This window comes from Chlorocebus sabaeus, chromosome 15 (genome assembly GCF_047675955.1).
Source record: "Chlorocebus sabaeus isolate Y175 chromosome 15, mChlSab1.0.hap1, whole genome shotgun sequence".
Classification (NCBI taxonomy): Eukaryota; Metazoa; Chordata; class Mammalia; order Primates; family Cercopithecidae; genus Chlorocebus; species Chlorocebus sabaeus.
The window spans coordinates 52,329,214-52,343,919 of record NC_132918.1 but is presented as its reverse complement, the minus strand read 5'-3'; the positions used below and the strand labels follow the sequence as shown (position 1 = coordinate 52,343,919).

At 37.8% G+C, this 14,706-nt stretch overlaps 1 protein-coding gene across 6 annotated transcripts in view; it reads right to left on the bottom strand.

Moving 5' to 3' along the window:
• PIK3CB (phosphatidylinositol-4,5-bisphosphate 3-kinase catalytic subunit beta) overlaps window positions 1-14,706 on the bottom strand; it is a 183,726-nt gene that overhangs the window by 33,031 nt on the left and 135,989 nt on the right. For all 6 annotated transcript variants that reach the window (XM_073023562.1, XM_073023563.1, XM_073023564.1 and 3 more), the window contains 4 exons: window positions 10,751-10,939; window positions 6,650-6,771; window positions 2,597-2,740; window positions 597-696 (listed from right to left, as the gene is read on the bottom strand). In XM_073023562.1, the coding sequence (XP_072879663.1) occupies window positions 597-696; window positions 2,597-2,740; window positions 6,650-6,771; window positions 10,751-10,939 (555 nt within the window). The remainder of the gene's footprint in view (window positions 1-596; window positions 697-2,596; window positions 2,741-6,649; window positions 6,772-10,750; window positions 10,940-14,706) is intronic.

Sequence of the window (14,706 nt, the reverse complement as noted above, 5' to 3'; positions counted from 1 at the left end):
CACGAGGTCAAGAGTTCGAGACCAGCCTGGCCAACATAGTGAAACCCCATCTCTACTAAAGATACAAAAAATTAGCTGGGCATGGTGACACATGCCTGTAGTCCCAGCTATTCGGGAGGCTGAGGCAGGAGAATCGCTCAAACCCGGGAGGTGGGGGTTGCGGTGAGCCAAGATAGTGCCATTACACTCCAGCCTGGGCAATAGAGCGAGACTCCATTTCAAAAAAAAAAAAGCGGAGGGGGTGGGGTGGGGCTGGGCGCGGTGGTTCACATCTGCATTTCTTAGCACTTTGGGATTAATATAGAATATATTAGGAATTCTGAGTAATTATTTTTCAGGTAGCATTCAGTTAATATTTTTCTGCTAAGTTCATTGAAACTTCACTTTTTGACCTAAATTTTGATAAAAGAATGTATTAATCAGGCTGTTTGTTACTGAGACTTCTATGAAATAAATGTGGTGGGAGAAATGGCATTTGATAAAACTGATCAAACACCATGTATCAAATTGAACATGAAGATTAAAACAAGCTGATATTCATGCTTTAAATGTTGTCTGTCAAAAAAAGAAAAAATGAATAAATAAAACAGTGATACCTGCTTAGAAAGCACTTTCATGTGCCCCACACTTCCCCGGCAGTATGCTTCAAGGATGACACCAAATTGTACTGAGACAGCAGGAATGTGCACTTCTGACCTGCAGAAAGTTAATGATATCCAAACAGTTTGTTTATCAAACACTTCAGATCACCGAATAAATACTAACTTCTTTATTCTACAAAAAATAAACTTATGATGGCAAGGTCATTGTGTGCATTATTATTTCCTTCCTTGCTTCCTTTTTTGAGACAGTCTCACTCTGTTGCCCAGGCTGGAGTGCACTGGTGTGATCTCGGCTCACTGCAACCTCCACCCACCGGGTTCAAGCTTTCCAAAAATAAAAACGTGTAGCTAGATGTCACTAGGTGACTAGGTTCTAGCCAACAGGATGCAAGATGAAGTGATGTGCACAAAAAATGAGTCCTGGACTTAGAAGGAAATGCTGGTCCCTCCCCTTCCCTGCTCTCCCCATTTCTGGCTGGAATGTGGATGGGGTGGCCAGCCCCTTCATACTTGCGATTCTCCTGCCTCAGTTCCCGAGTAGCTGGGATTATAGGCATGCGCCACCATGCCTGGCTAATTTTGTATTTTTAGTAGAGACAGGGTTTTGCCATGCGGCCAGGCTGGTCTAAACCTCAAGTGATCCACCTGCCTTGGCCTCCCAAAGTGCTGGAATTATAGGCGTGAGCCACCACACCTGGCTATTTTATGCATAATTATTAGTGAGATGGGTCAACTTTCCAATTTGTTAAACTTCAAAGTTCAAAAACTATGATATTCTATAATTAGTTAATACTTCAAAGTTCAAAAGCTATGATATTCTATAATTAGTTAATTCTTTATTCCAAGAAATCTAAAATGTGTTCATCTTACCTGATTTGCTTTTTGTAGGGGTAAGGCAGTCTTACCAATTTAAAGACAATAGGCTGAAACAGGTATCTATGAAGTCTGACTGGTATTAAATAATTGACTAATGCCCTGATTAGCATCTATTCTAATTTTTTTCTAACTTAAAGAGTGATGTACATATTTGAAAAAGGAAGGAATACTTATTTTGTTATTCCCTGAGGGGTTTAAAAACTAAGACTGAATGAATGAGAAAAGACAAGTTAAAAATAAGAAAAGGTTCTAGAACAACACAAGGAAGTAAAAAAGAGTGGAAAAAAATATGAATAAGAAAACCATATTCAGAAATAAAACTAAAATTAAGAGCACATTATAGAGCTCATTGCCTTTGAGAAGCTCAGCAAAGAAAAAAGAAGAAAAGAAAAGAAGGATGGAAGGAAGGAAGGAGAAAGAGAGAAAGAAAGAAAGAAAAAAGGTAGTTTTTTAAAAAATTTCTGATAAGCATTAGTTTCAGTACTATGAAGTCCAGATTGGGAGGGAAAAAAAAAAGTCTGAGTAGAGAGTCAGAAATGAGAAATATATTAATACAATTTCCTTAGAAAACAAAGGAATAACTTTAGTTCTCATTCCTGATTTTACTCTTATATGAACTTGGTGAAGTAAAGTTCATGTACTTCTTACCTACTTAATAAAGAAACTGAACAAAATTGCTGTCATTATAGTAAATCTTTACCTTCACTCAATAACACTAGTAATGACAGTACCACCCACAACTTTCTAGAAGAAATAAATAGGTCTGCATTCAGCCCAAATATATTAAGACAATAAGTACAGTTTACTGGAAAATACCAATAAATTATTAATTTCAGTTAAAAATCAAGCAGGTAGAAACAGAAAAAAAAAAAGGAAGAAAGAAAAAGAAGAAATCAAGCAGGCATGGAGGGACACATAAGGGTCTTGGATACTTTGTCAAATCCTGAAAATCAAGAGTGCAGGTATCAAGAAACAGGAGAAGGCACCAAAACCATATAAACGTTATTATAAATTGTTCAGAAAAAAACTAAAGCAGCTATTTTTCTATTAAATATATTATTCTGGTTTATAGTTACTAAAGCACCTGATGGGCACAAATTAAAATATAAAAGACTTACCTAAGATGCCAAAATAGAAACTGCCCTATCCTCCGATTACCAAGTGCTCTTTCTAATAGGAATCTAGAGAGGGCACAATCAAGAAAAGGCTCATATTTTAAAACTTGCACCAGTTGTAAAAGATACTGAGAAAGTTCTTCATCACTGAAAGAAACAAAAGACACAGTGAGTAACCAAACAACCTGTGCCAGAAAAAGATCCCTCCCTATCAAACTATCAAATGTGAACTTGTTGAAACACAATGGTTCTTTTGGGCCAGGCTTGTTACATGCTTGCCTTCACTGTACCACTGTTACAACATCACAAAAAAAGCTGAAGATTTCAGATGGGGAAAGGGGAGTGAAGAGGGTCAAAGAACAGATACTAGAGATATTTTAATCACATGAATTAGATTGTGATATGGTCTGGCTTTTGTCCCTACCCAAATCTCACCTTGAATTATAATCCCTGTAATTCTCACGTGTCAAAGGAGCATGCTGGTGGGAGGTGATTGAATCATTGTGGCCCTCCATGCTATTCTCATGACAGTGAGTGAGTTCTCATGAGATCTGATGGCTTCACAAGTGGTGGTTTCCCCTGCTCTTTCTCTTTTCCTGCCACCTTGTGAAGATGCTACTTGCTTCCCCTTCGCCTTCTACCATAATTTTAAGTTTTGTGAGGCCTCCCTAGTCATGGGGAACTGTGAATCAATTAAACCTCTTTCCTTTATAAATTACCCAGTCTCAGGTGTTTCTTTATAATGGTGTGAAAATGGACTATTACAGATTGTTAAAATTCATGACTGTATTTCCAGTCAGCTAAGAGTTACCAAAAATACTAGGTACTTTAATACTGATTTCTGATCATGCTAAAAAGTTTGTGCTTAGTCAAACAATTATTTTTAAAATAAAAATTCCATCAGTACTTTCACAATTTATTTTCCTTTGCTGTCATTCGGGTTAAGTAAGTCCTCCCAGATAACCAAAGTACAATTAAAATCTTAACTTCAAAGAGTGTGAAGGATGAGAAAGTGAATACATTTATAAGTGGGAATTGATCATTGAAATAATATAATAGATAACATTGTAATTAACTGAGCTGAATTAATTAAGGTTAGTGGTTCTCTACTTTGTGTCAATCTCCAAACCATTCACTTGTAAACACATTCCCATCAGAGGCAATTCCACCAGTATAAGGTATGAAGCCCAAGTGCCCCAAATGCTCCACTTACTCTCCATAGTGTTGGGTAATAAATGGTTAAGAAATTAGTTAGTCTAAGGCAGATATCTGGGACTGAAACCCAGGGCACTATATACCAAAACCAAAAACTCATAACCAGAAAATTTCACAATCGAAAACCCACCAGAATTAGCTACGTGGAATACACGGATCACAGATATCTCCTCAGAGGGATCAATACATTTAAGAAAAACACTTGGGGCTGGGCGCGGTAGCTCAAGCCTGTAATCCCAGCACTTTGGGAGGCCGAGACGGGCGGATCACGAGGTCAGGAGATCGAGACCATCCTGGCTAACCCGGTTAAACCCCGTCTCTACTAAAAAAATACAAAAAACTAGCCGGGCGAGGTGGCGGGCGCCTGTAGTCCCAGCTACTCGGGAGGCTGAGGCAGGAGAATGGGGTAAACCCGGGAGGCAGAGCTTGCAGTGAGCTGAGATCCGGCCACTGCACTCACGCCTGGGCGACAGAGCAAGACTCCGTCTCCAAAAAAAAAAAAAAAAAAAAAAAAACACTTGGCTCAGCCCAAGGAGAACCAGGTGGCCCCTCCACAAGAGGTCTCCAATGCAAACTTAAAGAGATGGTGAAGTAACTGGGAATTCATTTTTTACAACCACCTATAACACAATCTTGATTAGGTTTAGTGTAAAATTCATGCCCATTATATAACCTATAAATACTGTAAAAACTAGAAAGTATAGGAATAGAAGGAATTTCCTCTTCTCTCACACTTCTAATTTCACTCCCCAGAAATAAGCACTATTGGTGAGTCTGTGTAATTTCTTTTGGCTATTACACAGCTTAAAACATACAAAATTTTAAAAAGAAAAAAGGATTATAGTATCTATACTATTTTGTGGGCTTTTATTTTTCAAAAACGATAAAGTACATAAAAGCCTCATTTTTGAAGTTAGAAAGAAAATGGATAAACTTCATTGTCTGAGACAGTCATTTCTTCAGTGAATCTCAGATTCTCACAAATGCACCAACCAAGGGAGACTACAAACATGTTCACTGAAGCATTATTTATAATAGGGAAATGCGGAGAAAACTTAAATGTTCCTTAATAGGGAATAAATTAAATAAGATATATCCCTATGACAGAATATTACACAGTAGTGAAAGGAATAAACAACATTTAAACATAACGGGAAAGACTAACCTTAAAAACCTAATGCTGAATTTTTATTTTTATTTATTTATGTATTTGCATTTTATTTTTTGAGACAGGGTCTCACTCTGTCACCCAGGCTACAGTGTAGTGGCACCATCTCAGCTCCTGCAACCTCCGCCTCCAGGGCTCAAGTGATCCTCCCACCTCAGCCTCCCAAGTAGCTGGGACCACAGGTGTGCACCTCCACACCCAGTTTAATGTCTCTGTATTTTTGGTAAAGATGGGGCTTAACCATGTTGCCCAGGCTGGTCTCAAACTGCTGGGCTCATCCATCTGCCTACGTTTGTCTCCCATAGTGATGGGATTACAGGTGTGAGCCACCACACCTGGCTGAATTTTTTTTTTTTTTTGGAGACGGAGTCTTGCTCTGTCGACCAGGCTGGAGTGCTGTGGCACAATCTCAGCCCACTGCAACCTCTGTCTCCTGGGTTCAAGTGATTTTTCTGCCTCAGCCTCCTGAGTAGCTAGGATTACAGGTGCTGGCCACCATGCTGGCTAATTTTTTTGTATTTTTAGTAGAGATGGGGTTTTACCATGTTGGCCAGGCTGGTCTCAAACTCCCGAACTCAAGTGATCTGCCCGCCTCGGCCTCCCAAAGTGCAGGGATTACAGGCATAAGCCACCACACCCAGCCGTCTGGATGAATTTTTAAAAAGCAAGATATAAACTAATGCATATGGCAAGACACATTTGTGCAATAACAATTCCATGTCTATATTTTCATAGATATATATAAAACAGAAAAATGTGATATAGAAGCATACACACCAAATTCATGATAATGTCTGCCTCTGGGAAGGAAGAGAAGTAATCAAGACTGGATAAGGAAACTATGAGGATTTCAATTTTAACTGTAATGTATTTGCTTTATATATATTTAAATCCATGACAAAAATTAGCATTTCTTAATTCTGGAGGGTGGATAGACTGTGTGAAGAAAAGGGGTAACACAGCAGGCTTGGCTGCTATCCTCTAACAAGTCTGTTTATAGTATTGGCCCATGGCTAGCATCTGGGAATTAAGATTTCAGAAGGGTTCCCACCATCCTCCTAATTGATAAGAGTAGCTCACTGCACCTAACCTATTTGTGCAAACAATGGTTTATGTTGTATATCCACTTTACTGCTGGGAGTATAGAAATCTGGTACATGCTAGGCAGAGGGTGCTTATGTGATAGCTGCCAGTAAAAACCCTGGCCACCAGGTCTCTAACAAGCTTCCCTTGCAGACTTGTATTATCATAACTCCTGACAGAATTAGAAGTGTTCGAGGTGACTTCACTGGAAAAGAACTCTTACAAGCTTATGCATGCCTGGTTTCCTCATGACTTCACTCCATGAACCTTTTTCCCTCCTTAAATTTTGCTCTGTATCCTTTTGCTGCAATAAATTATATCTGTAAGTGACTATGTGCTGAGTTCTGAGTCCTCCTAGTGAGTCATCAAACCTGAGAGTGATCTTGAGGACTTTCTGACCCAGTAAGCTTTTGCTTTTTTTTCTAGTATAAACATTGAGTGGGGGACACGGCAGGAGGACATGAGCAAATGCTTTGAACTGTGAGTAATTCTGAACCTTTTTCTTTCTTATGAGACATCAAGGAGACACTCTCGTCCCAAACCCACCCAAGTTATTCCTTTCCCCAAAGAAAACCACCTGCAGAAGATACCTCATCTGTCGCAGGCAGCCTACAGCATATTCTCGAACGTACTGGTCTGGATAGTTGAAATCCAGAAGCTCTAGGGCCTCCCGGGGGGGCAGTTTAGGCCAAATCTGAAGCAGCGCCTGAAGCTGTTTAAAAAATGAAACTGGTTCAGAAATAATGGGGGACAAAAGTAATCTAATTTTCCTTGACACACAGGAGCACCGAGATATGTCAAAAGAAGGCAAAGCACACTTTTAATTACTGATGCCTCAAAAATCCATTCCTGTTAATACAGACTAATAAAGATTATCTTTGTTGTTGAAACATTCTATAGATAAGTTTGAAAAGCTATGAAGTACTTACCCCCAAATAAATTTTATGGGTGAGAGAGAAAAAAATGTTGAATTTGTAGCCTTCCTAAAGCTCAACCCCATCTGATAAAATCTTATTCCTTAGTATTTAATTTCTCTCATTGTATTTTCCTGGGTATCACATAAACACCATTGACATCAATGTCATGGAAGGTATATGATATGTATGCAAGATCAGTGCTATAAAACTATCGCAAATAGATGGCAGTGATTAGAGGATTTTCTTTCAATTGATTGCTCAAAGTCATATTGGGAGAGGAGGCCTGCAAGTTTGTTGACTATCTTGTGGATGTTAAGTGTGATTCTCAGACCAATTAAGCTTTGAGAATTCAGTAAAACAGTTTATATTTTATTACTTAATTCTACAAGTTATTCAACCTATCATTAACTATGCCAAGCCCTCCCTAAAAAGTCAACAATATCTAAATGAGAATCTACCAGCTAAGTTAAAAGGAATTTTCTCATATCAAGCAAAAGCAAATAAAAGTTAACTAAAGGTAATTTTTTAAAAATTAGCTTAATTTTTTCAGTTGTTTTACATTTTAAAAATATTTTTGGGAAAACAATACTTTTGGATTTTTTTAAATTTAATTTCTCTATTATTAGTATATATTTATATAAATTGTTAACTTATTTTTTGAGACAGAGTTTCACTCTTGATGCCCAGGCTGGAGTACAATAGTGCAATCATGGTTCACTACAACCTACCCCTCCCGGATTCAAGCGATTCTCCTGCCTCAGCCTCCCGAGTAGCTGGAATTACAGGCACCCACCACCATGCCCGGCTAATTTTTTTTTTTTTTTTTTTTTTTTGAGATGGGGTTTCACCATGTTGGCCAGGCTCTTCTCGGACTCCTGACCTCAGGTGATCCACCCGCCTTAGCCTCGCAAAGTGCTGGGATTACAGGCGTGAGCCACTGCACTCAGCATAAATTGTTAATTTATATACGTAATTTGATACATTACAATTCACCTATGTGAATAAATTACATAGTTACTTAGCAAAAACAGTGAAATGCCTACTAATTTTTAAATTTTAACTTTTTTTTTTTTTTTTAAGAGACAGGGTCTCATTCCGTTATCCAGCCTGGAGTGCAGTGGCACCATCATAGCTCACTGCAGCCTTGAACTCCTGGGTAAAAGTGATCCTCCCAACTTAGCCTCCTGAGTAGCCAGGACTACAGGCACACACCACCATGCCTAGCTAATTTCATTTCATTTATTTATTTTTGTAGAGATAGGGTCTTGCTATGTTGCTGGTCTCAAATTCCTAGCCTCAAGTGATCTTCCCGCCTCTGCTTCCCAAAGTGCTGGGATTACAGTCTTGAGTCACCATACCCAGCCTAAATTTTAACTTCAAACTTAAGTTTTTCTTAGCTATTCTTAACCCTATATTGAATAAAGCTTGCTCTTTTTTTTACTGTATAAAGCACAGATACACATACAGTACATGAACAGATGTATCACGTATCTGTAGAATCAAAATCTCATGGGTTATTGGGGGGAAAATAGTCTATAAAAGCTCCTAAGGGTATAGTGATGAAAACAGGTTCAGAAATACTGGTGTAAAGACATAGCACCAACCTCATCCCCACTTTTTTTCACTAACAGAGCCCCCCTCCTTGCTTTGCCCAAGGCCCTAATGGACCAGCAGTCTTCTTTATGGGCAGAAGAGTTGGGAAGAGACCATTTCCTGAAGTTTTGAAATAGTAGTAATAAAAAAAACTCCTCATCTCTCCAGTTAATACTTGGAAAACACTGCCCATAAATAACACTGAAAAGGACAGATAAGATTATGTAATACTAGAGGTTCAGCAATGTTGTGGTTAAAAACAACTTTACCATTGGAAAGTAATGACGTTGGTAAGATTATTTATAATTATTAAAAATTAAATCATGTAAGTGCAAAATTAAATTGCCAAAAACTCACCAAATCTCTCTATAAGACAGCTTTTAAGAGTACAGCAAGAAATTCTTTCCATTGTGATTCTAATGAAATAATAATATGATGTATTTCTTAGACATGCACTCAGCACTAGACACTATCCAAAAGAAACAGGCAAATGTGTCAAGTAAAAAAATGCTTAGATCTTGTTTTCCATTACTGAAGGTTCATGGAAAACAAATCCTGAATTTAGATAATACATGAGTGGCTAGAAGACAATAACTATTCTACAGCAATTAAAATAAAATAGTTCCTTTTCAGTCTAATTTGGTCTAAGGTAGAAACAAGTTTAATCGAGGTACATACAATAATGTAACTATATAACACGTTTCCAAAGATCGATCGATTGATTGATTGATTTGAGACAGGTCTCCCTCTGTCTGTAGAATGCAATGGCACAATCTCGGCTCACTGCAACCTCAGCCTCCTGGGTTCAAATGATCCTCCAGCCCCAGCCTCCCGAGTAGCTGAAACAGACGTGCACCACCACATCCGGCTAATTTTTGTATTTGTTTTAGAGACAAGGTTTCGCTGTGTTGCCCAGGCTGGTCTCAAATTGCTGAGCTGGTCTCAACCTCCTGATCTGCCCACCTCAGCCTCCCAAAGTGGTGGGATTACAGACATGAGCCACAGACCCCAGCCATTTTATTTTTTTGAGACAAGGTCTCACTCTGTTGCCCAGGGTAGAGTGCAATGGTATTTGGCTCACTGCAGCCTCAACCTCCCAGATTCAAACAATCCTCCCATTTCAGCCTCTCAAGCAGCTAGGACTACAGGCACATGCCACCATGTCCAGCTAATTTTTGTATTTTTTGTAGAGACAGGGTTTCGCCATGTTGCCCAGGCTGGTCTGGAACTCCTGGGCTCAAGTGATCCACCTGCCTTGGCCTCCCAAAGTGCTGGGACTACAGGTGTGTGTTACCATGCCTGGCTCCAAAGATCTTTAGACACTAAAAGTGAACACAAAAGAAATCCTTTCTACACTTAATTTGAGAAGCAAAACAATAAATCCAAAGATTTTTAAAATGCATATAATTAAGATAAATCTGTATTTCTTCACTAAATTTTTTGTCACTACAGATTTACTAAGACTACATACTAGAGAGATTCATTGAACTTAAATAAGTAACATGAAAAAATTTGGTTATTTTAGTAGAGCAAATTTATTTGTTCTGATCAAAAAAACCATTTCAAGGGCTTTCTATTGAGCACTGGTGGGTTGTTTGAATTGAATAAATGCCAGTGCCTTTTGGCAGGGTCTTGAAAACTAAATCAAGGAACTACAATTTGGTGGTTTTTTGAAGCAAAATGGTCTTTTTTCTATTCTGCCAAAAGGCATACATTCAGCAATACTGGACAACTGAAATGAATGTTAAAATTGACCTGAATGATACATTATCTAAAACATTATTTATTCTCTGTAAAAGATGTAATTTTCAAACAATGGACATTCATTCTAGAACAGGCATTGCGAAGAGTCTAAAAGATTTAAAACTCTTGAGTTCACTGATGAAGCTGGTAGAAGGTACCCAGGTCTCAGCAAGTGGTACTTTTGATAGATAATTGTCCCAAGATCAATGTTTCAACTGTATTTGGTGAAACGTATGGCAATCCTACCCAAAATCTGATATTTTTAAATCCTGGAAATATTCTGGTCCACTACTTAGAGTATAAGAGTTTAAAGTCTCAAAATTTCTCCTGCTTAAATTATCCTAGCTATGAAAATACACCTATGAGAAAAGGATACTCATGTGAATCCAACCAAGTACCATAAATCCAAAAAAAGTTACAGAAACGATCTTTCGTTACCTGAGCAACATCCTCAAGTTTATTCCACTTGATTGACAGCAGTAATTTTGGCAGTGATTGTGGGAAAATCTCTCGGCAGTCTTGTCGCAAAGTCCAAATAAGATCCATTTCATTTTCACACAGTTGAGACAAGGGATCCCTGTCCAAGATTTCTTTCAATACAGGAAGAAACTTTTTTCCACCTCGACTCTATGAAAGTAAAATGCTTATTATAGAATTTAATTGTGCAAACGCCACTGGCAAACATTCAGTAAATTTATATACATTTATATATAATAAATAAACCTAAGTACGTGAGATACAAAAATATAATTCCATAAAAAAAAAAAGGCAGATCCTTTAATAATTTCTAAGCTAAGGATGATGAGATTCTCAAAATAGTTTCTAAAAATCTAAAAATGTAAACTGTGTAAACACTGGGTGGCAGTATTGCTTTTTAGATAAAACTCCAAGTCAGGCCAGGCAAGGTGGCTCACGCCTGCAATCCCAACAATTTGGGAGGCCAACGCGGGTGGACTGCCTGAGCTCAGGAGTTTGAGACTAGCCTGGGCAACATGGTGAAAACCCGCCTCTACAAAAAACACAAAATACAAAAAAAAAAAAAAATTAGCCGAGCGTAGTGGTGCATGCCTGTAGTCTCAGGTACTCAGGAGGCTGAGGCAGGAGAATCACTTGAGCCTGGGAGGCAGAGGCTGCAGTGAGCCGAGATTGTACCACTGCATTCCAGTTTGGGTGACAGAGCAAGATCCTGTCTCAAAAACGATAAAAACAAACAAACAAACACCCGCAACCAAGTCATTTACTCTTTGAACTGAGTTTAATTTTCAAATTCCATAAACAAAAAACATAGGAGAAAAGTAAAGCCTTCTTGGCTTGTGCCTTGACTCAAAAACCTAAAATCTCCTTAGATTACGAATCAAATATTGGCTAAAACTAAACATGGGAAAAATACAGTTCTCTCATTTTCCTTTCCAATTCCTACAACAAAATATACTAAAAAAAGAATATAGCCTATGTTGTTTTGGATCTAGACTCTCTGAAATCCACTAACATTAAAAGAAAGAGGTATGTGGAACCATGCTTACATCAAAATCATACCACTTTAATCAAAACATATTTTCCCTAAAAATCTCTTTCCAAAATTATCTGAGAAGATCCTGTAAGGATTTATACTCTAATATTATTCTATACCTGACATTATTTTAGCTGGGATTTCAAATGAACACGAAAATAAATAGAATTATCATATTACTAGTTTCAAAAGTAATCCAATTCAAAACAGCATACAGCTAGAATGGAAATTCTAAGTATAATTTTATTAAGTAAGAGAAGTGACTTTTGGATATTGTCCTTCAAGGAGACACATTACTGAGAAGAAAACAGACCAAAGACAGATCATAACCAAAGTTGCTTAACTTTGTTAAATTAAGTTGAAAGTTTAAGCTTTCCTAAGCTAAAAGTTTACTTTAAGAGTTAAATATTTTGTTATGATACAAAGAAAGATTAAGTTAATACTTGTATTCTCTTCAGTTTGTCTAGCTGTTAGTGGAGATTTAAACATTTACTTACTTTCTTGTCATCACAATGGCAATAAAGACATGAATGAAAATGCGTGAGAAACTGAAGACTCTATGAGTCTTTCTAGCACATTTCTCCCAATGTGACCAAAGTGTAGGGTAGAATGGCTGGAAATTGTAACTAAGAAGTGGAAAAAGGATCGTTTGCCACTATCTTGTAGACTGGGTAGAGAGAAACCAAGCTGATGAACAAGTACCAATTGGCCAATAAACAGTTCTGATATTCTGTCTACAGCCTTCCTGACGTAACTGTAATGTTTTATATTTAAAACCTTTCCCTGGCTCTGCCATTATCTATAGAATAAAATTCAAGATAGTCTCAAAGGATATAAGGACCTCAAAAACATGGCCTCATACTTTTCCAGTTGCTCTAAATCTCACAAATTATACTCTAATATTAACAATTCTACTCGGTTTGCTGTATCCTCTACTGCATACTGCAACGATACTTATTAGCATTTTTTAAAAATGTTGTTCATTCTACTTTTCATGCTCTCAAACGATAAACTCACCTCAAAATGGAAATGATATCTTCTTCCCATGTATATCCCTAGTACAGAGCAGACAATCTATAAACTGAATATAAAAAATGAAAACAAGGCCGGGCGCAGTGGCTCACACCTGTAATCCCAGAACTCTGGGGGGCCGAGGCGGGTGAATCACCTGAGGTCAGGAGCTCTAGACCAGCCTGGCCAACATAGTAAGACCTCGTCTCTACTAAAAATACAAAAATTAGCCAGGCATGGTGGCAGGCGCCTCTAATCCCAGCTACTTGGGAGGCTGAGGCAGGAGAATCACTTGAACCCGGGAGGCAGAGGTTGCAGTGAGCCGTGATCGTGCCATTGCACTCCAGCCTGGGGGACAAGAGCAAGACTTTGTCTCAAAAAAAAAAAAAAAAAAAAAATTTAAAAAATTTAAAAAATGAAAACAAATTTCTCATTAACATATTTACATTAAAATTGTGAATCAAGCTATATCCTATTATAATAGATAACTTAATAGGCTTAAATAACTAAACAAAACAGACTAGGAGATAATTCACAAATTCTCTATAATAGAGATCTTTGGGAAGCATTCAAAAGCTACATCTAGAATAAAGGTCCCTGAAAAACACAAATAAGCTAATCGTTAGGAGATCAGTTTTCTGATTAGCATACCAGAAAGGGTGCATAACTGGGCTTCATTAAAAAATGACGTTAAGTAGGCAAAAAAAGGCAGGCAGGCAGAGAGACAGGCAGGCAGGCACACATACACATGTATGTTTTAGGTGTTTTGCCTAAATCTCTTATTTATTCTAGTAATTGAGGATGATCAATATATGACTTCTTTCCAGTATCTAAAAATATTAGCTACCTGGGAATAATTGACATAAAAGTTAGTAAGACAGGAAAATTACCAGACCCTGGAAAACTAAGTCAAAGGAAGTATGCTACATGCCCTCATGGTCACTGAAATGAAATGGAGAGTGAAATATGCTCCACTGTATTTTCTTTAAGTAGAAATTAACACGCTGTGTCAAACCCAAGGAATCTCTTGCTTAGTGTCCACCACTGACAAAGACACAAAGAAATATTATCTTCTCAAACATCAGCTTTACAGGTTAGGGTTACGAGTCAAACACCCTTGTTTCCCTTAGGATTTCATTATAGATTCATCTTCCATTATGTTAGAAAAGGGTTTTGCTTGTTTGTATTTTGAGACAGGGTCTCACTGGGTCTCTCTCTGTCACCCAGGCTGAAGTGCAGTGGCACAATCTGGCTCACTGCAGTTTCAACCTCCTGGACTTAAGCGATCCTCCCACCTCAGCCTTTTGAGTAGCTGGGACCACAGACGAGCATCACCACACTTTTCATATTTTTATATTTTTATATTTTTTGTAGAGATGGGGTTTCTCCATGCTGCCCAGGTTGGTCTCAAACTCCTGAGCTCAAGCAATCCACCTGCCTCCGCCTTCCAAAGTGTTGAAGGCATGAGCCACTGTGTCCGGCCATAAAAAGTTTTACAAATTTTTTATAACTTTATTCCCATAAGATAATAATTTTTCCAAATGTTCTGTACTCCCTTTCAAATATCAACATTGAAAAAATATAAAAAACATGAAAAGCTTCTGTTCTAACAAGCTGAAGAATTCCAAGTTTTAATAAATTAAAGAGGATGCATTCTACCATATCTTCTTTAAGATAGCCAAAGACGAATCAAATAAGTAAATTCCAAATTCTTGGGATCTTGTAAGTAGGCAGATTAAGGTTCACTGTACTAAAGAAAATAAACATAAAAAGGTTAATAAACACAAAAAGACCTAATTATAGTGGTTTTATATGTAGAGATTCAACCTACAAAGGGTGCATAACTGGGCTTCATTAAAAAATGATGTCACCA